The sequence below is a fragment of the Jaculus jaculus genome, chromosome 1 (genome assembly GCF_020740685.1).
Source record: "Jaculus jaculus isolate mJacJac1 chromosome 1, mJacJac1.mat.Y.cur, whole genome shotgun sequence".
Lineage (NCBI taxonomy): Eukaryota > Metazoa > Chordata > Mammalia > Rodentia > Dipodidae > Jaculus > Jaculus jaculus.
This window is the reverse complement of record NC_059102.1, coordinates 37,482,335-37,507,632: the sequence shown is the minus strand read 5'-3', so window position 1 is coordinate 37,507,632 and position 25,298 is coordinate 37,482,335. Positions and strand designations below refer to the sequence as shown.

Genomic DNA, 25,298 nt, shown 5'->3' with positions numbered 1-25,298 from the left:
GGGAAATTGTTTTTTTTTAGGTGGGTATCCTCAACAGTGATGGTCTTATAGGCTAAGTTCATTTTGCACACTTGATATTTTTCTTTTTAATCTTCTCCACCCCATCATGATATTTAAGGAGGAACACAGATCTGGGCATCTCCAGGGACAGTGCTTCTCACTGCCACCTTCCAAGGACTCTACCCTCAGCACCGGGTCCCCCAAGGCTGATACCTGAAGAATACTAGTTTTCATAGCATGAGTGTCAGCCCAGGACAGATACTTGAGGCTAGGCCCTGAGCATTCTCTGAGGCATCTACTCTTTCAACTTTCTGAGATGCCACTGCCCTTCCACCAGCACCACTTATTGGCCCAAGTGGAGCAGACACCATGCCTGGGCAATCTGTCTTTAAGTAGGAACCCCATGGTTAGAAGGGAGAGGCTGTATGCCCCACGTGCTTTGGACACACTGGTCATTAAGAATAACAGAGCCTGGGCTTCATGTGACCACGTGAGTGGGACTCTTCACCTGGAGCTCTTCAGGCCTAGGGTAGAGGCAAGCAGGTTGGGGCCTCAGCGAGGGCCTCTCAGTGTCCACAGACGGTTCAGAAGCACAAGTATGTGGGGTCTGGATGATATCTAGTTCCAACATTTATTGAGCACCTGCTGAATGTTTGGTAAGCCTCCCGACCACAATGAGAGGTAGCTTAAACATCAATTTAAACATGGAGAATCTGGCTTTACCCAGAGCCGCAGGGGGAGGGAGCAGAGCTGGAATTCTAACCAGCCAGCAGAGCATTTGTTATCTGAGGTAGGAAACAGTTTCCCTACTCAGAACTGCAGGAAGGGGTGTGACTTCAGGCAGCTGGAGCACTGAGGACCCAGAGAAGTGTCTCTGGAGGACAATGACACCTCTGACTCACAGAGCTGTGATTTTATGGAGACCACTACAAGGCACAGCTTCCCTCTCCTTTCTGAGGACTTGGGGAGGGCCTTGTTCATTAGCCTGTGTGGGACTAACGGGGCTGAGCCAGGAGGCTGCTGGGGACAGGGGGAGGCCTGGCTATGGGACACTGAGCAGGGCTGGCTGCGGATCCGCTGCAGAGGACAGCAGGGCTTCGCCTAGAGCAGGGGCACATGGGAGGCCTCCCCTAGGCGCCGGGCCAGCTGGCTGGCCTGCTGCACCAGAAGCTCAGTGGGGATGACAGACAAGTGCAAGGTCAGCAGCTCGTAGCACCTGACGGCCTCCGTGGGGTGGCTCTTGCTGTAGTAGCGCAGGAGCTTCCTGAGGAAAACACGACAGGACTCTGGTGAGGCCACAGCACTCCTCCCAGCGCGGGGCGTCTCCAACCATGGAGACACGTCCAAATGCCTGCCCCACATCCTGTCCTACTATCTGGGTAATGGCGTCCTCTTCTGTTCCCCTACACTCAACCAAGGGCCACAGTCCCTCTCTCGGGACTCTCAGTCCTCACACAGAGGTGCCCTATCTAAGAAGTGCCAGGAGGGAAACCTGGGTCTCTAGAAGTCTCCCATGCCCCCAACACCATGCAGGGTGAGTGGGACTCAGCTGGGCTCTGTCAGTGCTTCCTCACCATTGGGTAACACAGGACACTGAGCCAGCCCTGAGGGGCTACCAGCCCCTCCCACCGAGTTTCTATCTTCCCAAGGTGGCACACTCCTGGAGGAGCTCCCAGCCCAGGGATGCTGGCCCCATCTCCAACACCTAGGGCACACAGGACGCCCCTGCCGTGAGTCAGCATCACCTGTAGTAGTCACCTCCCAGCACGCCAATGGGGACGGAGTCATCTGAGAGGACAGGCACCTCGATCATCTGCAGTTTGTAGCCCTGTGGGAGAAAGAACAGTCATGAGCAGGGAGACAGGGTGGTGTGAAGTGTGGTGAAGACAGGCTTTAGGGAAATGCACGCGGCAGAGCCACAGCACGGCCCCGCTGTGTGCTTGGTGCTGGGGACAATGCCTGCATCTCTGTTTGTCTTGTTTTCTCATCTAGGAAGTGGGAACCGCCACCACTGCCTCTTGGATATCAGCAAGAATGACCATGAGGGTTTGAGCTTGGTGCCTGGCTGGTGGTTCTTACTACAATCAGCAAGCAGACCTGGGCCAATGAGGAGTGCTTGTCTGCAAAATGAGATCAACATAACCTGCTCCGATTACTGCTTGGAGTAAAGGACAGACATGGGCACAGCAATGAAAGGATCCCCAACTAAAGTGCACTATGAAGAGGGTTATCTGTCACGCCCAGTGAGCACGGGGCTGGGGGGAGAAAGGAATGATTCTTAGAGCCGGAATAATGAGAGCCGCAGTAAGGGAGGAGAAAATGTTAAGAGATACAGATGGAAGAGAGAAAATGTTAAGAGATACAGATGGAAGGAGGGCAGGGGAGGGGAAGGCTCCAAAGACAGAGATTCCTGTGAGCTGTTCCATACTGCAGGGCTCTCAGTGAGGCAGAGGCACAAGGCCCAGCTGCCAACTCCTCTTGGGCAGGCTTGTCAATTGTTTTGGACCTGGGTTCATCTTCATATAGAGAGGATGAGATGGTGCACCCCTCTTTGTATACGCAGGTGACAAAGCTAAAGTACTAGAGATGAAAGCCCTCCCCACCGGGGATATGATACCCCCTTCTCAGAGGTGGGCATTCCTCCATCTGTCTACATCTACCCCGCTGCCGCCTGTCGACAGTACGCCTCAGGTCTGCGTCCTGTTGTTTGCTTACCTGTGCTTCCACCAGGGACAAGGAGAGAGGTGACAGACAGATGGAACAGTGCAGAAGAGAGGAGTCTGAGAGGTGCAGCAGTGCAGAGTCAGCTGCGCTCAGGACCATCCTGCCTGGAGGCCTGGCACACCCACCATGTCGTTCTCGAACCACAGGAAGTAGGAGCAGCGGAAGTCCCCCTCCCGGAACAGCAGCGTGGTGCAGCCCTTGTGCAGGTACCGGCGCGCCATCTGGATCAGAGCCCAGACCTGGGGGCAAGAAGGGCGCTCAACCCATATGGCCGTGGTCCATTCGATGGCCTCAGCTGAGGAGTAGGACTTTAGTTGGGACCCTGCTTGGGCTCAGAGTATCTGGGTACACGGGAGGACCACCCCTCTAGTGCTGTGGGGATAAATACTGTAAAACTTCTTTATGTAACTTTACTGCACACTTGGCCACAAGGTACCGCCTAATTAAACTTGAAAACAGATACACAGGTTGGCTACACTTTCCAGGAAAGCACTTTGACAGCAGGAATCAGTGACCTTCCTAACAATCCTCCCATCTGACTCGGTACTTCCAGTTCTGGGAATCCATACTGGAGAAGTGATCGGGGAGGAGGGCTGAGACGTATGCACGGAAGGTATGTCTGTAAAACCATTCCCCACGACCAGAAACAACCTAAAAGTGGTTACGTGAATCATGTTACAGTCACTTGACGGGCTATGGCTGAAGATCGTGTGTCTGAAGAATTCATGTTAAGTGAGAATGCGACAAACACACTTCCAGGAGGGGGTGAGCCCGCCGCAGCAAACTGCATAGAAGGCAGCCAAGAGCAGCTGGCCAGATCCCCAGAGGAAGGTGGCAGTGAGGAGAGCCTGCTCTGAATGCTCTCTGCAGTTGTGCTTCGGGTGGTGCTGGGTAATGTATATGCCATCGTTTCTACTCTACCCTAACCTTGTGAGGTAAACAGTGCCATCTCCTTCACTGGATGCTACCCCGTAGCCACACAGCCAGTGAGAGCAAACCTGAGCTGCTAATTCAGGCCTTCTGTCATCCACCTTATTTTACTAGACACTTTATTTGGAATACACACACACACACACACACACACACACACACACACACACACACAGCTTAGAAAATGGCAGAAATTCCCTTTCTCACAATAAGAAAAACTAAGGGTTTTCCATTACATTAAGGGACTAAAGAAAGTGTCTCCTTAGTAGAAACCGTCTACTTTTAAATTCCTACAGGGTTTGGGATAGAGCTCAGTGGTAAAGTGCTTGTTTAGTATGCGTAAGGCCTTGGGTTCCGTTCTTGGCATGGCAAAAAATAAATCAATAAAATTCTGATGCTTAAATTGGTTGATCTTGACATTCCTTCCACTTCAGAGAACTCAACAAATCCTTGCTGAGCTTTTACTTATGCCGGGTGGTGGCCATGCCCTCCTCTAAACTTGCTCCCAGCAGCAGGGCACAGGAGGCACTGCCCATGTGGACTAAGGCCCCCTGGTTCTGAAGGATAAGCTGCTGTTCCCAAGGAGCTCGTGGTTGGTGGAAATGGGCACATATATGTTGGCAGGCAAGTATGGTATAGCACAGGGCGGAGTGATCAGAGTGTTGGGGGGGGGGTTCAGGTCTGTGTGTCCCACCCCGACAAGCCCTAGGCCAAAAGAGCATTTACCTTGGCTTTGAGGAAGGCAGCCAGAGGCCCCTTGCCCAACTCTGATGACATCTTTTCACTGCTGCTGAGGGACGGAGCCACCATCTGCCCTGCTGTGCGGTCCACGTAGATGAAATGCACCAGGCCTGGGAAGTCCTCCAGGTAGGTGAGGGCCCGAGTTAAGGGGCTTACACAGTCAGGGTGCCTCTCTGTCCTGGGTCCCAGGCTTCCAGTTCTGTAGAGCTGAGGGGGCTGGGCCAGGCTGCCTCTCCACACAGCTTCTCCTTCCAAGCCCCGGGAGCTGTACAGATCTCTTCACCTCCCACCTCCCAGGCCGTGAGAAACTTGCCGCCTTGACATTGAACACAGCCACTTGTGGGACTTGCAGGAAAGAAGACAGCATTGGCATGGCTGCTTACAACTTGGGGCTGGCGTGACAGCAAGGCCACTTAGCTGATGAGTGAACCTGACAGACTGCCTTATCTCACTGTGACCTTCTACTGGTCACCAGAGAGCCTGGATTACCCTATCAGAGAGGGAAGCAGACTCCCGTGGATGGGCCGTGGCTGGTGGATAAGAGGTCTGCTGGCTTCCCTCTCACTCCACTACTCAAAAGCCAAGTCCCAGGAGATTGGTCCGTGACTCTGCAGGTTTTAATACAGGAAAAGCTGCTTTAAATTCTTGGAGAAATTAATATTCAATAAAATTAGTGTAAAGAAACCATTTCATGGGCTTCCTATATCTCAGAAGCAAGGAAAAACCCCTTTACGGCGGGGAAGGCCTTCTCAGACACATGCCGTTGCCCTGTGATGGCCTATGGAAGATGTCACAGCCCTGTAAAAGCAACTGGACACCAAGACTCCCCGGTCCTGGCCCTCATGGGATAGTATTACCATGTTGCTGGTGGGGAAAGACAGACATAAATAATCTCTATGGCTTCCGAGTTAACTCTAGGACAGCAGGGATTTCTGAAATTTTGTCCTTGGGGGATTTCTACAGATGAAACATCATTATTTTCTTCCGAGAAAGGACACCAAGGCAGTGGAACACAGGACTGCCTTCTCCCAGGGCCTGCAACCCTGGAGACACCAGGCTTTCTTGGGCAGGCTAGGCCAGGCTCCAGGATATGACACCATGGTCACGTTCCTCCTGCTCTTCACCAACAGGAAGTCCTTCCAGTCCAGCAGTCGATCCCTGTGGAGAAAGGATGGCAGGAAGCACGGGCTGCATGAGTGCGCCCGCCCCTCCTGCCCCCATGTGATTCCACACTCACCGCATGTGCTTCTGGACTTGGTCCTGTAAGCGCTGGGGCAGGTGAGGGCCTCCCCGGCTGGGCGCCGTGGCCAGGAAGTGGAGCCGGTAGATGGCGCAGAGCTGCCGCTTAAGCTTTCCACAAGCTTGGAGCAGCCTGGGCGCGGCAGGTAAGAGCATCACCACAGGAGAGGCAGACGGAGCTCTGGTTACACATTTTCACTGCACGGGGGAGTGGGGAGGCAGCCTAGCTTTCCCTTACATGGTATTCTTTGCTATCTGGCATCTTCTGAAACCATATCATTTTGCTAATTAATGTGGGAACGCGACTTGTTGGAGGGAAACATACAGTTAGTGCCACAGGTGGGCTCAGCATGGGCCTTGGATGTCTGGTGCTGGGCCCCAGTGGCCGGCCTCCACTCTCAGCTGTGCTTCCTCGACGTTTCCTATGGCCTGGCCCCCAGTTCCCAGGGATCCTCCTTCCAGCATCTGCTCCTCCTTTAGCCTTCTATTTTCCTAGACCCAGGAAGACTCTGGAACATCTTCCCCTCACCCGCAGTTCCTGCCACTTACTCCCAGGACGATCCTGGTTCACTTCTGGAGAAGGCCTTGGTCTTAAACTCCAGCCAGGTGCTCTGTAAGGAAGATGGGGAGCAGGCCATTTTCTAGAGCATGTTCCTCAGTAAGGTCCGAGAGAGACCTGCTGCACACCCCGGGAGACACCAGAGTCAACATCCCTCCTCAGCACCGTGCCCACCATGTGCTCGTCACTTGGCAGGTGCGGATGCAAAGGGCACTTTTTGGTGGGCTAAGCGCAGGGCTTCTGACCTCAGACCTCCTGACACTGACACAGAAATGTCATCAGAGGGGCTGACTGAGTCCCTAAGGAGGCACACACAGGCTGGGGCTGAGGAGGCGTGGTCACGCTAGGTAGCCTGGGAATGGACTGGAATGGTCTTGCAGGGGGTTCTGGGGGCCACTCTCCAAAGTGTGGACCTCCGCCTGAGGCACCACAGAGACAGCAGGCTTGTGGACTTGCTGGAGCTTCTGTTACTTTCCCTTCTATCCTTTAGAGCAACATGAATCCTGGCCACAATGAATTCCAGCTCCTCAAACAGACCCAGGTATGGCCAGCTGCTAAAGCAGTGAACGCTCCTGTCCTGAGCCTCCTTACTCTGAGCTGGCCCGAGCTGGGTGCCTGTGACGGCCTGGTCACTGATGCTCCCTCTTCTCAGTGCTTGTCTCAGTCCCCACCCAGCTCTATGTTCCATGGGGTGGGGACGGTGCTAGTGTGGTGTCCAGGTGACCAGCCACCCTGCAGGAAGGGTACCCCATGGTGGGCAGGTCATTGGCATCTGGATTACTGTGTCCAGGCTCTGGATGCACGACTTATAAACTGGATAACTGGCTATTTCATGATTATCCAAGCCCTAGTTTCATCATCTAAAACATGAAAATTACAATTCAAGTTCTGCTAAAATCATATAAACAAGTTCTGAAGATGTAAAATGCAGCTGCCCAGTTTCTGCTATTCTGTAATGAGAAGAGTCACAGACTGAGAAGGAACAGAGACAGGAGCCAGAGCCACTGCTCCCTCATCTGTTGGGGGAGAACTAGCCCTGCCATCCAGACCTGCATCTTCTCTGAGGCTGGGTGCATGCGGGATCTGGTCCTTACCTGAATCTCCTGTCCCCCTCGATTCTTGACAAACTTGTCCATCTTCTGGCGCAGGTCTCCCACTAGAGGCTGGGACTTCAGGGAACTCCCAGCCTCCTGGCCCTCCTTCAGCTGCTTCTCCAGTAGGGATAAACCATCCAGTAGTTGGTACAGAACCAGGGCCAGTGGGTTGTTGGGGTTCTACCGGGAAGAGTAGAGGCCAGGGCAGATGGTATGACCAGCAAGAAGCTATGTAGGCTCTGAGCACCATGAAGGCAAGCCAGGGGCTGCGTACCTTAGTCAGGAGCACCATGTTGATCCCTGGCCATAGGGGCAGGCAGTACATGGTGTGGGGCACCAAGGGGCAGTAGTTTTCCTTTATGTTTGTATCCAAGAAGATCCTTCTGGGAGCAGAAGACTCTGGATTATGTAACAGTGTTTGGAGGGTGTCTTCAGCTATCTGTGGAGGAGAAAGAGCCACAGTGAGGTGAGGAGTGGAGGAACAGTTGCTGAGGCCTCCTCTCAACTCAGTCCAACCATGTCTTCCATACCCTGCCTGACCTGTGAATCAGGCGACCAAAAACGCTTAAATCCCAGAAACCCCAGTTCTTAGGCCCTCAGCTCTGTTGAAGCTGCCCCAGCAGCTCCTGTCCTCTGTTATCTGTCTCTTTGTTTCCTCTGGGCTGTTCTGCCCCGTTAGGACTAGGCATAGAGAAGCAGTGCAGGGGCGGGGTAGGTGAGGAGCAGGGCACACACACTGGGAGGCACACACACTGGGAGGCACACACACCGAGAGGCACACACTGGGAGGCACACACCGGGAGGCACACACACTGGGAGGCACACACACTGGGAGGCACACACACCGGGAGGCACACACACCGGGAGGCACACACACTGGGAGGCACACACCGGGAGGCACACACTGGGAGGCACACACTGGGAGGCACACACTGGGAGGCGCACACACCGGGAGGCACACACTGGGAGGCACACACTGGGAGGCATGCACACAGGGAGGCACACACTGGGAGGCACACACACACTGGAAGGCACACACACCGGGAGGCGCACACACCGGGAGGCACACACTGGGAGGCACACACTGGGAGGCACACACTGGGAGGCACACACACTGGGAGGCACACACTGGGAGGCATGCACACAGGGAGGCACACACTGGGAGGCACACACACTGGAAGGCGCACACTGGGAGGCGCACACTGGGAGGCACACACTGGGAGGCACACACTGGGAGGCACACACACTGGGAGGCACACACACTGGGAGGCAGACACTGGGAGGCACGCACACCGGGAGGCACGCACACCGGGAGGCACGCACACCGGGAGGCACGCACACAGGGAGGCACACACACTGGGAGGCACACACTGGGAGGCACGCACACTGGGAGGCACACACTGGGAGGCACACACTGGGAGGCACACACACTGGGAGGCACACACACTGGGAGGCACACACTGGGAGGCACACACTGGGCGGTGCACACTGGGAGGTGCACACACTGGGAGGCGCACACACTGGGAGGCACACATTGGGAGGCACACACTGGGAGGCACACACTGAGAGGCACACACTGGGAGGCACACACTGGGAGGCACACACTGGGAGGCACACATTGGGAGGCACACACACTGGGAGGCACACACTGGGAGGCACACACACTGGGAGGCACACACACTGGGAGGCACACACTGGGAGGCACACACACTGGGAGGCACACACACTGGGAGGCGCACACTGGGAGGCGCACACACTGGGAGGTGCACACTAGGCGTGGAGAAGACCTCTCTGCCTCTGATCAGAGGACAGAATGTAAGTTCAACATTCTTGCCATTTTAATCACCCCAAGAATGTCAAGATAATCTCTCTACAGTAGGAAAACTGAGGCATAAAATGACGATATGAGCAAGGCTCCAGCCTGGGAGAGTGGGGTGTGTTCTGCATAAGAAAGGGTTTAATGTGAAAAATTAGAGAATTAAGAAAATCATTAGAGATGCAAAAAAAAAAAAAAAAAAAACCCTCTATAAGGATGTCACTCCATTTATACACACTAGCAAAAACCTGGAAGCAATGTACTGCTTGTTATGGGGGCTTGCTAAATGGATAGTAACATGCCTATGGGACACTCTCCAGTGATCTGTACAAACCAGAATGTTGAGGAGCGCTTTGTAGACGAAAAAATGCTTCATCAAAAAAGCATAATGGGGGGCTGGATGGATGGCTTAGCAGTTAAGGTGCTTGTCTGCAGAGCCAAAGGACCCAGGTTCAATTCCTCAGGACCCACGTTAACCAGATGAAAAAGGGGATGCAAGCGTCTGGAGTTCATTTGCAGTGGCTGGAGGCCCTGGTGCACCCATTCTCACTTTCAGTCTCTCTTTTTCTCTCACCCTCTCTCTCTCACTCTAGTAAATAAAAAAGTATAATGGGGCAGAAGAGACAGCTTAGTGGTTAAGGTGCTTGCCTGGGGAAACGTAAGGACCCAGGTTCCCTAGGACCCATGTATGCCAGATGCACAAGGTGGTGCATGTGTCTGGAATTTGTTTATAGTGGTTGAAGGCCCTGGCATGCTCAATCTCTCTCTCTTTCTCTAATAAATAATAAAAAAATTAGTATAATGAAGCACACTAGGTTCAAACGTGACCAATAAAAATGCATGTGGTATGTGAGCATATACATACACACAGACACACACACATATCCAAAACCAGAAGAAAACACTCCAAAATGTGCTCTTACTCCAATGGTAGGATTGAGAGTGATTTCACTCTTTTCCATACCTTTGCTATTTTTCATTTTCCTACAATAAACATGCTTACACTTAAAATTCTTTTTTTTTCTTTTTTTTTTTTTTGAGGTAGGGTCTCACCTAGCCCAGGCTGACCTGGAATTTACTATGGAGTTTCAGGGTGGCCTCGAACTCACGGTGATCCGCCCACCTCTGCCTCCCGAGTGCTGGGATTAAAGGTGTGCGCCACCACGCCCGGCTTAAAATTCTTTTTTAATATCAAAACTTAAGTTGGACTTTTACTATCAAGAGGCTGGTAGGGGACCACTCTCACTCCCCTCTGGGGTTCTGCCTCTGAGCCGAGCTCTGCACTGACAAGCCTGAGGGGGGTAGCAGTAGGTGGTCACTGGTGGAGTTACCCAGAGGTGAACCCTTGGATCCCAATGTCTAGGAGCAGTCAGTCCTGTCCAGGCAGACCCAGAGGACTCACCTGAGGGACATCAGTGGGCGGGGTGCCCCCATCCAGCCAGACAGTACTACCTGTAGGCACAGGTGAAAACAGAACATAGTAAATACTATAAGAATGTGAACGTATCTGCCCATGAGAGAGAACAGGCAGCTTTTGTGTTTCTGAGTCTGGTTACCCCACTCAGTACGATTCTGTCCAGTTCATCCACTTTCCTGCAAACTTCATTATGAAAACACTGCATGTCCTATATTACATGTGGATCCTAGCTCCAAATTTCTTGATTAGTGGTGTAAGGCAGAACAGGTATCAGTAGAGGTCAGGAAGCTAGAAGAGTCTTGGGGGGGGGGTTTAGATTACGCAGGGAGGAAGCAGAATACATGGGACAGTAAAGCAAAGCGGGTAATGAGGAAGGGAAAGTTCCATCAGTGATAGTGATGGGGGCACGAGAGAGGGATGGCGGTGGTGGGAAGATGAAGCAAAGCTAAGGACGTGTGAATAAGCCATATGTAAACCTACTACTTGGTAAGCCAACTTGAAATATAAAATTTAGGGCTGGAGAGATGGCTTAGCAGTTAAAGTGCTTGCCTCTGAATCCTAAGGATCCAGGTTCAGTTCCCTAGTACACACACAAGACAGATGCACAAAGTGGTGCATGCATTTGGAATTAGCTTGCAGTGGCTGGAGGCCCTGGTATGCCCATTCATATTCTCTTTTCTCCTCTCTCTTTCTGCATGCAAATAAATAAGTAAATAAATATTTTAGCATATCTAAAAATTTAAAAAAGTATTTAGACAAAGGCCCCTTATATGGGTGAATAAAGTTGCTTCCAGAAGCCACAGGGTATTAATCAAAAATTGAGTGCCTGGGCTGGAGAGATGGCTTAGCGGTTAAGCGTTTGCCTGTGAAGCCTAAGGACCCTGGTTCGAGGCTCGGTTCCCCAGGTCCCACGTTAGCCAGATGCACAAGGGGGCGCATGCATCTGGAGTTCGTTTGCAGAGGCTGGAAGCCCTGGTGCGCCCATTCCCTCTCTCTCCCTCTATCTGTCTTTCTCTCTGTGTCTGTCTTTCTCAAACCAATAAATAAAAAAAATAAATAAAAAAATGTTTAAAAAAAAAATTGAGTGCCAGGGATAAGATGTCTCGCAATGAGTGTTGGTCAGGGAGGTTCCAGAGATCCCTGAAACAATACTGACTATTGCCATTGCTCTTGCTTGCCCACCCCAACTAGATGGTCAGTCTTTATTGCTGAAGATGCCACATGTTTTGGTTGCAGGAACTGAGCTGGAAGCTTCTTCCTCACCAGCTATCTTTCTTTGTTCTAGAAGGTGCTATGCAAGCTGCTGGGGGAGAAAAGGCATTAACTCTAGTCAGTTATGGATCCTGATTATATCCTAACTGGCAAGGCAAGAGGTGCCCAGTAGTATAACAGTGGCAGGAGAGGTATATGAGTAAACAACTGCTGCCTGATTGGATTTGAGGCCTGTTCCACAGGAGGGGGAAATCGTGCCTGATACTAAAAATCTGGCCAAAAGTCTGTGGCTAGGGACCTAAGCCCCGAGGGGCAGGGGGCCATACCATGGCTATGCTAATTGGACAGCATATCAAACTACCTTCTAAATATCTCTGTTTATTCCCATACTCACAGCCTTGAACACAGAAGTTTTCATGTAAAGGGTAGAGGTGACTGTACAGATCTACAGATGATAAAGTTATTAGTCTAAGTGACTACACTAAGCAGCTAGTTTGTGTTAAGCCCTAAACATGACATCTAAACTATATGGACCAAGGCTCAGGGTAACTTAATAGTGGGTAGAAAGATTCTAAGAGCAGGAGGATGAGAAGTGGGGGTGCGGAATATTATCTTCTGGATATGACAAGTCTGCTACACTCATGGACTCAGATCACATGTGGTTTCTGGTATACGACTGAGCCTGTCAATATTGCATCAGGAACAAGAGATGGTCCATGAGACTCCACACCTCCTAGAACAAACAGGGAAAACGGATGGAGGCTGGGACAGCGGGAGTCCTGTCTCCAGGAGATGAGCCACTGGAGGCCTGCCCACTCTCCAGTACATAACCTCCCACCCACGGTTATGCCAATCATCCTAATTTAAATCAGTGAGTCAAAAATAAACAAAAAAGGCAAGATGGGGATCTAATGGGAAGCAGAAGGTTTTAGTGGGAGGGGAGAAGGTAGGGGGAAGGATCAAAATGCATATTATGAAATTGTCAAAAATGGGGGGAAAAGAATATAAATGGCCCCATAGCATGCCACAGTGGGCAGGATTCCAACAGGCCTGGCCTATGGACAGTTCAGACCAAGCACTAAGTGGCAATGGTGCTTTCCTATGGCTGCAGCTCCAACAGAGCCATCCTTGGAACAAGCCAGTGCCAGGTGACATCTGAGTTCCAGGGTTGAATCAGCCTGGGGTCAGAAGCCTCCATCAGAGCCAGCGATGGGAGAACTGAGCTCCTAAGCCTGTGCCTGGCTATGAGGGACCTTATCTCTCCCTTAGCCTACTGATCCCCTGTTGTCTCTGCCTTCTCTATTCCTTCATGCTCCACTACCAAGCAGGGAGCACACAGTCTGCATTGCCTCATTCAGTCATTGACTTAGCCTAGTGAGGACCTACTATGTGCTGGGAACTGAGCTGGATTCCCTTCCTAGTAGAGCTCACAAAACTACTGAAACCACTACGTACTTGATATATTATGTGTTCACAGTATTGTTCCCTCTCCTATTTCACTGCAAATAACCCTCATTTATAATCACGTTTCTCTGGGGGAAGTGTGTTCCTAGGTTTCAAACACCTGATTTACAAATGGATGACTGCAACACAAACCATTTGTAAGCTCTGAGTTCTGCACACACTGGAACACCATTATTTAAAGCTCCGAGGAAAAACCTAGCCACCCAGAGAGAAGGCCAGGGGAGGGTTATGATGGACGAGGGGAGGACTGTAAGGAGGCTCACTAGAGGCCGTGCAAAGCTTATTTCCTGCCATACTTTGGGTCATGGGGTGCTGAGAATCTGATGATGGCTGTGGACTCTCGCCCCAATAAAGGACCCATCACAGGAGTCAGTCCAGTCCAAGGCCTCCCAGGCACCCTGGAGCTCATCCACAAACCTCAAGTTAAGAACACCTAACTCAAGGCATTCAGAGCCAGTACACATGAAAACCACTTGAGGGCCTTTGAGAAAATGCTACAGCCTCGCCACAGCTCAGCTAAGTCAGAACCTTTGCACAGGCCCAGGGTCCATGGCTCACAAAAAATCCCCAGGTGAGTTCAAGTACTCACCACAGGCCCAGCTCGGTGGACAGCAGGGACTGCTACTCGAGGCACACTGGGCTCAGCTGGGCTCCAGGCTGAGCCATGACTGGCTCAGCTGGGCTGGCTGAAGAGATGATGCCATGTACACCCAGGATGGAAAGCCACATGGTCAGCTTTCAAAGTATAGTCCCCAACCTGTCTCTCCTCCTCCAAGGCTGGCCTGTGCCTCCATCAGAGGGGTGAGATACAGGGTCCTTTCTTTTATCCTAAGGTCTCCAGGGGTAAGTGTAATGCACATTCATGGTGACAATGACATCCTGGTTTTGGGTTTACTTTGCTAAGCAATGTGGTGTATGTTGTGTTAATAACATTTTGAATATTAATAGTGCACTTTTATTGCTTACCCACAGATCTTAAGGAAGGGAAGGTATGAACCAGAGAGAGAGAATATTTACATTCTAAAATGTATTTGAAATCAAGTGCCTATTACTTAATTTTACTTAATAAATTATTCATTACAAAGAAGAGAGATGAAGTAGAAAGAACGCATATATATGCATGTTAAGTGAACTCTGCTTGTACTGCAAGGTTGAGGGGATCATCTGCCAGGTCTTAGCAGTGCTTACATTCAAGCTGGGGGGGGGGCAGGGAAGGAAAGGGGGGCCACAGACAGAGCTGAGCCCTAGTGGTCTGAGTATCTGTGCTTAGCACTGCGTTAGGCATGGGGCCTCATTGAACTTTCAGATTCCCAGGGACTTCAGCCTGGCATCTTCCCCCATGATACATCTCAAACCTTCCTCGGGCCTCACCTGAGCTCTGCTCATCTGGGGAAGGAGCAGGGGTGAAGTACTCCTCAAGGAGGGAGATGCTGCTGTCTGTGTCCTGGGGAGAAAGAGACCAGCTTAGATGACAGCCTCGGGTGAGGTGGGTCTGTCCCGGCCTGCTCAGCTAGGGCCTGCTCTCTTAGGAGAGATGGGAAAGACAAGGCAGGGTAGAGGTTCCTCGTCTCTTCAAAGGGCTCAGCACACACCGTCTCCGCAGAACTCTTGGTGGTGGGACTTGAGGTGTGCCGGCTCTGGGCCTGCTGAACAGGGATGTTCTGGCTGCTCCGAGGTCTCCGAGTGACAGGCTGGAAGGGGGCAGGGGAGATGCTGGTTGGTGACTGGCGACTTGGCTACTATATAACCCAGGACTTCACCACACTCTCTTCTCTGCCCAGCTGATTGGTTATACATCTCAGATTATCTAGGGGTGCTTCACTTCTAAAATTTCTAACACACTGGTATCAAAACCAGCACTACTCAGTACTGATGGCATGACAGTGTTCATGGCATGATCAATACTCACTGAATACTCAATGACTAGGCACTGTTGGGCTCACTGTGACCTGTCTCTATTTCTCAACCCCCTGCATGAATGATACTATTGTACCTCCACGGAGGCTTAGAGAGGGCAAGCCACTAGCACAGTTCACACAACTAAGTAGAGAATCTATGTTTCAACCCACGACTGACTCCCTAGATTTGTGTAACCCAGACCATCTCCATTCCAGAATTCTCCTTCCATCTGAAAGCAGCAGGAAAAAGTTTCACGTGTAATTGTGTGACCAGACCCACAATGCCAGCCCACCACTCCACAGATAGTTTCCTGTCTCTGCCCGAGACCTGAGCAGCATCACTGTCCTCCTCTGCTGTGTCCTGGCAGGGCTGGAGGTCCTGAGCCAGGAGGATGAGGGCCAGGAGGTCAGCTGGGCGCAGAGAGCTTGCACCATGGCTGCAGGGACAGGGGTAGGACAGGCAGCTTGTTAGTATGTGATTTTAACCTTCCTGGAGGTAGAGAAGGTATACATAGAATTAATACAACAATTTTAAAAAGAAAACTAGCGTAAGAACAAAAATTATCACTGGGAAGCCGCGGGGATCAGTCATAACATAAAAGAAGGCATTGTATCCTCAATACAGACGGGATGTGCTTGGTTAGAACTAACCCCGAAAGCTGAAACCTAAGTCTGGGAGGGTTCCACGGCAGAGATGGGTCTGAAAGGTTTCTAGGCAGGAAGGCCAGTGCAGACAGGTCCCTCGGGCTCACCTTGAGTAGAAAGCCAGCAGCTTGCAGTGCACGAGCAGGAAGGCATGCAGGGCCTCCTCGGTGCCCCGGTCGGGGCTGGAGTTGATGGCGTGCACGGCATGTCGCTCCAGTGCCTCTATGCTCAGCTCGCAGAGCTGGGGGTGAATCAACCGCTCCACTGCCTGGCGAGGGGCGCACAGGGAGGAAAGACACATCAGCTAACACCCTCCTGTCCCAGCCTGCACAGGCAGGTACACTCCCTCACCCGTACGGAGCTCACAATGGATGCCAGGTGTGGGGGCATACAAAGACTGAAGCAGGCATGCCCAAGCCTGCCTGGGGATCCAGTGTAGACAGCAGACTCTACTGGATGCAGCAGACAATACATGCGGAAATGCGCAACTGGTGGCAACTGTAATTTACACCAAGTAGGAAACACATGGCGCTGAACTAGAGAGGAACAGCACAGACCTCTGGTGCTCAAAGAAACGTCACTGAGGAGTTAACCTCTGACCTTATACCTATGGAACCAGGACGGCTAGAGATAGAGAGAGGAGGGAACACAAGGCAAACCAAAGAAAGAATAAATGCAAAGGCTCTGAGGTATACAGTTTGGAGATATGTTCTCCAACTGAAGCAGAAGAAAAGTCCTATGCATAATTAAAATTTTTTTTGGTAAAATATTACCAACACATAAGAATTATTAACCTATTTTAAAAATGCTTTGTTGTGCTAAGTTATGCAAGCTTGGTGCACAGTACATGTACAGCAGAGCTCAATTTGGACTAACTACATCTCAAGCATTCAGAAGCCACTAGCAGCACATCATACGAGGTAAACGCAGGAAGGTCCATGTCACCAGAGTGAGGACAAGGGAGGCCTGCCATGACCAGGGCCAGGTGGGCTTCGGCTGGAGTCTGGGTTCTTATCTGCAGTGAGTCACTTCCTATAGCAGCTGTGTCAGGTGCTCCAGAAAGAGCCAGCTCCTCCACCTTTGGTGCCACGTCGGATTTTGATGAGAAACCTAACATGGCGGCCAGGTCATTTACTCTATTCTTAGTATGCATATATGGCTCTGAGCACCAAGGTCCGGCCCACCTCCTGCTGTATGTATAACAGGTATGTTTATTGGCAGGGTGAATAAGAGGGGGTGAGAATGGACGCCTTCAGATCCATTTTCCACATCACTAACTCTCTTTAGCTACACCTCGCCTCTATTCAGCCTACTCCTTGAGTTTTCGTTTTACCAATCATGCTTTCATTTCTAAAATACCTGCATGGGTTCTTTCTGGTCATTTCTGAGTTTATTATTTCTTTTGTGACATCACTGTTTATGGCTTTAAATGCACTGTTTTTTATGCTGTGTTTGGTAATTTCAACATTTCACGTTTCCTGGTATCTGAATGTTTTGGTAACTGATTCCCTGATGTCCTTTGGTTCTCATTCATGGTGGCTTATTTTCTTGTTCATCTGACCCGTTTTAACAAAGAGCACACATTACACACCTCTCTTTCTCTCTCTCTAATTCAGTGGTTTCCAAAGTGTGGCCAGCCTCTGTATGATTTGGGTACTTATTAGAGATGAAAACTCTGTGGAGTCCTGATCAGAGCTGTGGAGCAAGAACCCTGAGGGTGACGCGTGGCGCCCTGCACTTAAGAAGCTCTCCTGATGATTCTGACGCGCACTGAGCACGAAACCCACAGCTCTAGAGAGAACCTGGGTTCATCCCACAGGGGCCCAACGTCGCAGGGGCAGGCTTAGCAGCCACCGTGCGGCTGGCTCTGGCTGCTTGCTGGCTGTGGCAGTGCTCTCATCTGTACTGGGGCAACCTGTCTCAAGTGCTGCATTTGTTTACTGCTTTCCATTTAGTTTCAGCTCAATGTAAGTTCCAGCCTCCCAAACCCCAGGGGCAAGGTTAAAGAGGTCATCTCATAGTGCGTCCCAGAACTTCTAGCTGTTTCCTATGGGAAGGTGCATCTGAGTACCCAGCCCCCTAGTGTTCAGGAAGAACAGCGGATGTATGTGAGAATCTCAGGGCCTGCACGTCCCCTCACCCACTATGGTCAAAACATGGTCTGAAAGCTGGATGCCCCCATGACCTGACATCTGAGGTGTGAACCTTCCCTCCTGTCACCTCCACTGCGAAGCTCTGCTCCTGCTCCCGCAGGTGGCTGTAGGTCCGCAGAAGGCTCTGGAAGTTCTTCCACACCTGAGCACGCTGCTCCAGGTCAGGGGGCCGCAGCCTGAGGCAGGGTTGGGGAGAACAGAGGACAGTGAGAAAGATGGTTAGCTCCAGCTTCAGCCAAAGGGCCCTGTGGCAGGCCGCATCAGACACCTAAGGGGTTAGGCCCACAGCCCCACACAGGCCATGTTTCGGGCTCTGCCCTGGCTGCTGAGTGGCACGCCATATGCAGGGAAACAGAAGCCAGGCCCAGAGGCAAATGCCTTCGCTCCTCAGTCTCCTTCACACACAGAAGATAAAGCCAGCTAGACGGAGCCAGGAAGGTGCCTGTGTGTCAATGCCTTTCACATCCCCACAGGCCCTGAAAACAACCTTATCAGGGCTAGATTCAGGGGTGTGGCCCTCTCGAGAGCTGAGAACCCCACACTGCAGCTGAAGCTGGGTCACAGGCATCCTGCTGCAGCCTGTGCCACTCACTTGGTGGCCACCAGGGCAAAAATAACTCATGAAACGGTGGATGCCAGAAGTCAGTACACTTACATTCCTTCAAAATGTGAAAGACGGAAGGCTTCACCCTGCCACCTCCTAATCCACATTGGAGAATCAGGGGAAACCCTATGATCCCACCCTGAATCTCACTGGTCTGGGTCTGCACTTCAACGAACCCTTCTCCAGGGCCTTTCCCATGGCCACACAAGTTGTGAAGCAAGCCAGCATCCTCATTCACTGAGATTCTTACTGTGGGCCCACAGCCGTGGGCTCTGGGGCCTCACCTCCTGGACAATGTCACTAAGGCTAGGGTGGGGGTCATGCATTTTACGGAGGATCTTTGAGAAGCCACATGGGACGAGCTGAGGTAATGACAGATTCCTGATGGTGGGGATCCAGCTGAGCACAGAACTGGAGAGCTGGGCCCAGAATCCTAGGCTGGCCGCTTGCCAGCTTTAGGTGGGATATTGAAGTGCTCTGCCTTCAGTTTCCCCTTATGAAAAAGGAAAGGGTCAGACCAGATGATCTCCAAGACTCCTTTGAGCTCTGCTTCTCGGCCCCAGGGACCCAGTCAGGGCACAGTACAGAGTGGCAGAGCAACAGCCTCACAGAGGCTGGGCACTCACCCCCAGGGTACTTCGGACTCACTCTTTCCGGAGGAGCTGGCTGTCCACGGTGACCAGTCCAAAGTGCACCTCGAAGAGGTGCTTGAGCACACACAGCTTCCGCCGGAGGGCGCCCTCGCTCTCGGAGCGGTCTCCATTGATGGCAATCAACAGGCATTCTCTAAACTGTAGACACAGCCACAGTGTTGGCCAGCCCCCAGTGTTCTCTCTCTGCCTGCCTAGAACGTGGTGGCTACCTGAGGAGAGGCTCTGGCCCCAGGATGCTTGGATAAGTTGCAGTTCCCACCTTCCAAAGCGGTCTAGAGTCCAGGATGAGAGAGAGCTTGCAGGCAGACAGGGTGGGTCGAGGGTCAGTTGAGGGCTGCAGGGCTGACACTCACCAGGTGAAGCACGTACAGGTGGTTGCCGTCTTCAGTTGAGAAGCAGGTGTAGGTGTCTGAGAGCTTCTCCAGCATCGTCATGGAGGAGATGATGACTGGGGCCAGGAGGGTGCTGAGCTGGTCCTCCAGCGCAGGCCGCTACGAGAAGGAGCAAAACCAGCATTACTCACAGCGTGCTAGACAACAGGGACAAAGGAACAAACAAGACCAAAGCCTTGGCAACGAAAAATTCAACAGTGTCAGGCTTGTCTGAGGGGGCGCCACTGTCCTGATATAGAAGGGAACAAGATGACCTACTCACACCTTGGGTAGTGGCTGGGAAGGCGGAGGGACACACAGCCCAGTAACTCTGCGCTTCAGGCTCTGCGTCCAGAAGGAACCATAAAGGAACCAGGCTACATTTCCCCAGTGAAAGGCTTGGAACATTTAATTGAGAACTCAACAACGCTAAGGAAGTTTTCGACACGTTCCAAAGTCTATGCCATTTGTTGCCACGGACTACTCTTGAGTAATTTATCCTACGGAAACAAAGATTCTTGCACAAATATGTTCACTATAGCACAATGTGCAGTTGCAAACAGCTGGAAAAATGTAAATAACCAATAACAAGGCAATATATTTAAATCACAGCTTCTTAAATTAGGTTGCATGCCCACGTGGTGCTATATAAGCGACATTAGGGTTTGCAAAAGAAAAAAAAAGGCAGTGTTAAGAGGCTTCTGAGCGAATGACAACCAAAAATTAGTTTGGAATTCACTGTGCAGCGAATCCGAGGTGTTTCCTGCAGCGCTCCCCCAGGATGCATCTCGCCACTGCTCTCCAGCCTTGGCTCTGCGCCGCGCACGCGGCCACGCCACGGAGCCGCGGAATGCTGCCCAACACACGCGGCTCAGCTTCCAGACAGCTGTATGCTGTGAACTGCAGTGCTACAAAATGTCTTGCTGTTTCAGAAATATAATGCTTTAATTATGGGAAACAAAGAAGTCTAACGTTTGTGTCATTCCTGTGTGTAAGCATCAAATTAGTTTATCTTTGCACTGTACTATATGAGGGTATTTGGTTTTAAAATCTGCTAGTTGAGTTGCTTTCATTTTATAAAAAGAAGCTGCTACGTGAATTTTGGCTTAGGATGGGGAGAAAAGTCTGAAAAATGTATGAAGTAGCCCTAGACATACTTCTGCCATTTTGTACCACCATTTGACCAAACAGCATTCTCAAAATTGAATATTCCAAACTTAAAGTATCCATCAACTCTGAAAAATGTGAATCTAAAATGGTCTATGTCCTGAAACATCATGTGTTTAGCCAAGATTTAATTCTTTACAAATAAACAAGCACATTAATTTCATAAGCATACAAAATCACTTTCCTATTTAATAAATAATAAATATATATGCATATATATGAAAGAATTGTTTTTAAATTTCTTATCAGTAAATGTCTGATGCCTATAGATTTACATACCTATATATTTTGGATTGTGTAAAAGTTCCTCCTATTCTAACTGATGGAAGAAATCTATATAGCTATTTTAAAATGTTACTGTTTTTTTAAAAGTTTGCATTTATTTATTTATTTATTTATTTGAGAAAGGGAAAAACAAAGAGAGGCAGATAGAGAGAGAGAGAATGGGCATGCCAGGGCCTTCAGCTACTGCAAATGAACTCCAGATGCATGTACCACCTTTTGTGCATCTGGCTTACATGAGTACTAGGGAACTGAGCCTGGGTCCTCAGGCTCCACAGGCAATCTCCTAACTGCTAAGCCATCTTTCTAGCCCAAATTACTGTTTTAATGACATGTAAAATTCTTTTGACACAATGTGTGTGTGTGTGTGTGTGTGTGTATGTCTATGGAAAGAGAGGGTGAGATGTGAATACTCTGTATTTAACAATTCATGGAAAAAGCAAAGCATTGAAAAATTCTAAGAAATCCAACACCATTCAAGTAATCATTTCTGGATTGAGGAATTATTAGTGATCATTAGTGATTTACTCTACTTTTTCTTTCTGTACTTTCCCTATCAAATACATTTATTTTGATATATTCTTCCCCATCCACTACTGCCCTCCAAAATAAGAAATAAAGCAACTAAATTAAAACAGTAAGTGGGCTGGGGAAATGGCTCAGCAGCTAAAGGCACTTGCTTGCAAAGCCTCATGGCCTAGGTTCAATTCCCCAGTACCCACATGAAGCCAGACACACAAAATGGACCTGGTGCACTGTTCTTCTTCCTCCTTCTCTTTCCCTGCCTGTCTCTTTAGATGGTTTTAAATAAATATTTAAAGAAACAGGGACTGGGCAAAGGCGTTATGACTCTGAAGAGACAGAGAAAGCTATGAGTCAGCTAACACGCACTCTCGATGCTGGGGGGAGAAGGGCTGCAGGAGCTGGTCTTTCTGGGCTTACTTCAGGAGACTCAAGTGCAGCCTGGGGAGCCAGGTCTTCGCTTAGAGCTGGTGAAATGCACATGGAGCCTAGGAAGCCTTTGCCTCAACAAGAGAACTAGGCAGGTGGCCAGTGGCAATGAGTGCTACTAAGCAGGTGTGGCACAGAGCAGAGTGGCCCAAGTTTCCTTGCCAACCTTCTTACTGCTCAGCAAACCAGGCCTGGGTCCTGCTCTGCAGTCAGCTAGGGGAGTCTGGGTGGTCTGTTTCCTGACCACTGCCGCCTCCTCACCCCAGCCCTCCCAGCCCGCAGCCTGAGCATCTTCTGTTGGTACATCACAGCCTGAACTCACGGTATTTAATTCAGTTCATTTACAATATTCCTCTCTGGACCCTGTGATCCTGAAGAGCAGGGACAAGCACACAGTAGGGTCTCCGTATTTATTAAGTGACTATCCTTTCACATAGGTAAGAACAACTTTTTGTGGAATTTTTCATCTATGATTGTTTTAAAAAACTATCATAAATTATAGTAACTGAAAAGTCATTTACAAATGTAGATCAAGAGCAGCAACTCTTAAAGAGTGGTAGGTTTTCTATAGGCAGAGTGAAAATATCTGAGTGGGAAGAGATGAAAATTCTTGGTGCATGCAGAGTGTAAAGGAGTCTTCTTTTTTATGTGTGCATGTATGCACACACATGCTTTGGTGTGTGCAGATGTGTGCATGTGTAGGTATGTGCATGTGGAGGCCAGAGAACAACTTTGGGTGCTGTTCCTTAGGCCCTGTCCACCTTTTCTGAAACAAGGTCTCACTGGCCTGGGACTCCCCTAATTAGGTGAGACTGGTTGGTCAGTGAGCTCCAGTGGTCTGCCTCCCCAATAGTGAGATTAAATGCATGCACCACTACTTCTAGCTGTTATCTTTTACATGGGTTCTGGGGATTGAGCTTGGGTCCTCATGCTTGTAAGGCAAGCACTTTACTCACTGAGCTGTGTCCCCATCTCTAAAGGAGCAGTCTTATAGATCATTTAGTGAAATTATAAAGTGCGACACTATTCTTAAATTACTTTAAAATCATTTCTACTGTAAGAATAGTCATACTATCAAATAACTGGATAAGGAATAAAATTTATGTACAACTGTTTCCCACAGCAACAGTGATGGCTAACTAGAAGCAGTGTATATGTCCAGCATTAGGGAAATGGTTAAATGAAGATATATTTATTCATATATTTGAATATAATGATGCCATTTAGAATTATGCTTTTGAGACTTTTAACAAAATTGAAGGATGATTTTGATATAATGGAAAATAAAAAAATTCAAGAAATAAAACTATAAAGGTGGTATGATCCTCACTATATAAAAGATAAAGACCCAACACAGAGCTAATAGCCCTAGGTAGTGGAATTATGGGTCATTTAAAAACTATTTCTCTGCACTTCCCCATTTCCTACAATTAACTCATTTTATTTATAGAACCAAAAAAAAAAGAGTATGGCATGCATAAAAATGGAACTTTAAAGACTTTTGTTGCTTTACATTAGTTATTTAAGAACTGAAAAATCAATGTTTGTTCCTGTGCCAGATTGTAATTAACAGGATGGGAAAGGTAACAAAATAATTTCTTAAGTAGACCTGACTGCAACAGCAGTTCCACAACAGAAACACTCATTACACATTCTTTACTTAAGGTTAAGATGAGTCTAGGGATGCAGCTCGGTTGACAGAGTGCTTGCCTGGCACGTGTAAAGCCCATGGGTTCAATCTCCAGCATCGAATAAATGGGGCTGGTAGTGCAGATGCCTGTAATCTCAGCATTCAGGAGGTAGAGATAGGAGGATCAGAAGCTCAAGGTCATCCTTGGCTGCATAGTGAATTCAAAGCTAACCTGGGCTACATGACATACTATCTCAAACAAACAAATTAAATGAATAAATCTAAGATGTATTGACTCCTAAAAAGTGTAAAAGCCTGAGACAGACCTGATTTTGGTTGAAATAAAACCACTTAAGCATCTCTGACATCTTGTTAGAAGGGACCAAGGCAGTGTATGCTGTAAGAAGAGTTTTATTATTTGCAACCCTAACAAAAAAATTTAACCCAAAATTAACCTTAAAAAAATTAAAAGTAAGCCGGGCATGGTGGTGCACGCCTTTAATCCCAGCACTTAGTAGGCAGAGGTAGGAGGATTGCTGTGAGTTCGAGGCCACTCTGAGGCTACATGGTGAATTCCAGGTCAGCCTGAGCTAGAGTGACACCCTACCTTGAAAAAAAGCAAAACAAAACAAACAAAAATTCAAAATGAATTACTCCTTTAAAATGCGCAATGGAAATTATATAGGTGAAAATGAAAACTATTTAATGGAGAGGGTATGGGTATGGTGGAGAATTGATAACATATTAAGTATTTTTATTTATTTGCAAGGAGAAAGAGAGTGAGAATATGAATGAAAGAGAGGGGAATGGCACACCAGGGCATCTTGCCACTGCAAACAAACTCCAGATGCATGCATAATTGTGTGCATTTGGCTTTAGATGGGTAATGGGGAATTGAACCTGGGTCATCAGGCTTTGCAAGCAAGCACCTTTAACCACTAAGCCACCACTGGACCCCAAAATCTATTTTTTCTTTAATATTTTATTTTTATTTATTTATTTCAGAGAGGAGGAAGAAGAGGAAAGAGAGAGAGAAAGAATGGGTGTGTCAGAGCCTCCAGCTGTTGCAAATGAACTCCAGATGCATAGGCCACCTTGTGCATTTGGCTTATGTGGGTCCTGGGTAATTGAACCTGGCTTCTTTGGCTTTGCAGGCAAGCACCTTAACCTCTAAGCATCTCTCCAGCTCCCCACCCCCACACTATTTCTGGATGCCTATTGGCAAAAAACAATTCCAAATCATCCCTCACAATACAGTCAAAAGTCCAAATAGATTGTTCCCTAACATGAGACCTAAACTAAGCCAGGCATTGTGGCAGCTACCTATAATCTTAGCATTTGGGAGGCAGGGGCAAGTTTGCAAGTGGCAGGCAAGCCTGAGCTATATAGCAAGACTATATATCAAGGACCTAAGGAAAGAGTATTGAATATATGTAAGTAGATGAACAGATTACTGGCAATGCAATGGCCTAAGGGAGGTCAGGGAAAGGGATTGAATAAAGGAAGGGTAAGAGGAGGGTTAATCAAAATTTAAGATGTTATGAATAAGCCATATGGAAACTTACTTTATTGGATAATGGCACACCCAGAAGCCATAGATTATTACTAGAAAAATTTTAGTACCAGGGAGGGCATAGCTTCCTGTAAGTTCTTGGCCAGGGAGGTCCTTGATGCCCCTAAAACATAACAGGCCATTGCCAAGGCTCTTGGTTTCTCACCAGGAATAGATGGTGTGGTGGTTTGATTCA

General features: G+C 49.3%; 1 protein-coding gene across 5 annotated transcripts in view; it reads right to left on the bottom strand.

The window, feature by feature from the left end:
* Nucleotides 1-612: 612 nt before the first annotated feature.
* Nucleotides 613-25,298, bottom strand: part of Hps1 (HPS1 biogenesis of lysosomal organelles complex 3 subunit 1) — a 28,974-nt gene continuing 4,288 nt past the window's right edge. For 3 of the 5 annotated variants that reach the window (XM_045130111.1, XM_045130096.1, XM_045130103.1), the window contains exons 4-20: nt 19,503-19,640; nt 19,145-19,287; nt 17,960-18,068; nt 15,847-16,007; nt 15,423-15,531; nt 14,789-14,887; nt 14,568-14,640; nt 10,506-10,555; nt 7,562-7,726; nt 7,288-7,467; nt 6,184-6,245; nt 5,633-5,767; nt 5,488-5,553; nt 4,381-4,525; nt 2,850-2,963; nt 1,746-1,828; nt 613-1,264 (exon numbers count right to left, since the gene is read on the bottom strand). In XM_045130111.1, the coding sequence (XP_044986046.1) occupies nt 1,102-1,264; nt 1,746-1,828; nt 2,850-2,963; nt 4,381-4,525; nt 5,488-5,553; nt 5,633-5,767; nt 6,184-6,245; nt 7,288-7,467; nt 7,562-7,726; nt 10,506-10,555; nt 14,568-14,640; nt 14,789-14,887; nt 15,423-15,531; nt 15,847-16,007; nt 17,960-18,068; nt 19,145-19,287; nt 19,503-19,640 (1,995 nt within the window). In that variant the 3' untranslated portion in view covers nt 613-1,101. Of the gene's footprint in view, nt 1,265-1,745; nt 1,829-2,715; nt 2,964-4,380; nt 4,526-5,487; nt 5,554-5,632; nt 5,768-6,183; nt 6,246-7,287; nt 7,468-7,561; nt 7,727-10,505; nt 10,556-14,567; nt 14,641-14,788; nt 14,888-15,422; nt 15,532-15,846; nt 16,008-17,959; nt 18,069-19,144; nt 19,288-19,502; nt 19,641-25,298 lie in introns of all 5 variants that reach the window. The other 2 variants (XR_006632723.1, XM_045130114.1) reach the window with 2 other exon arrangements.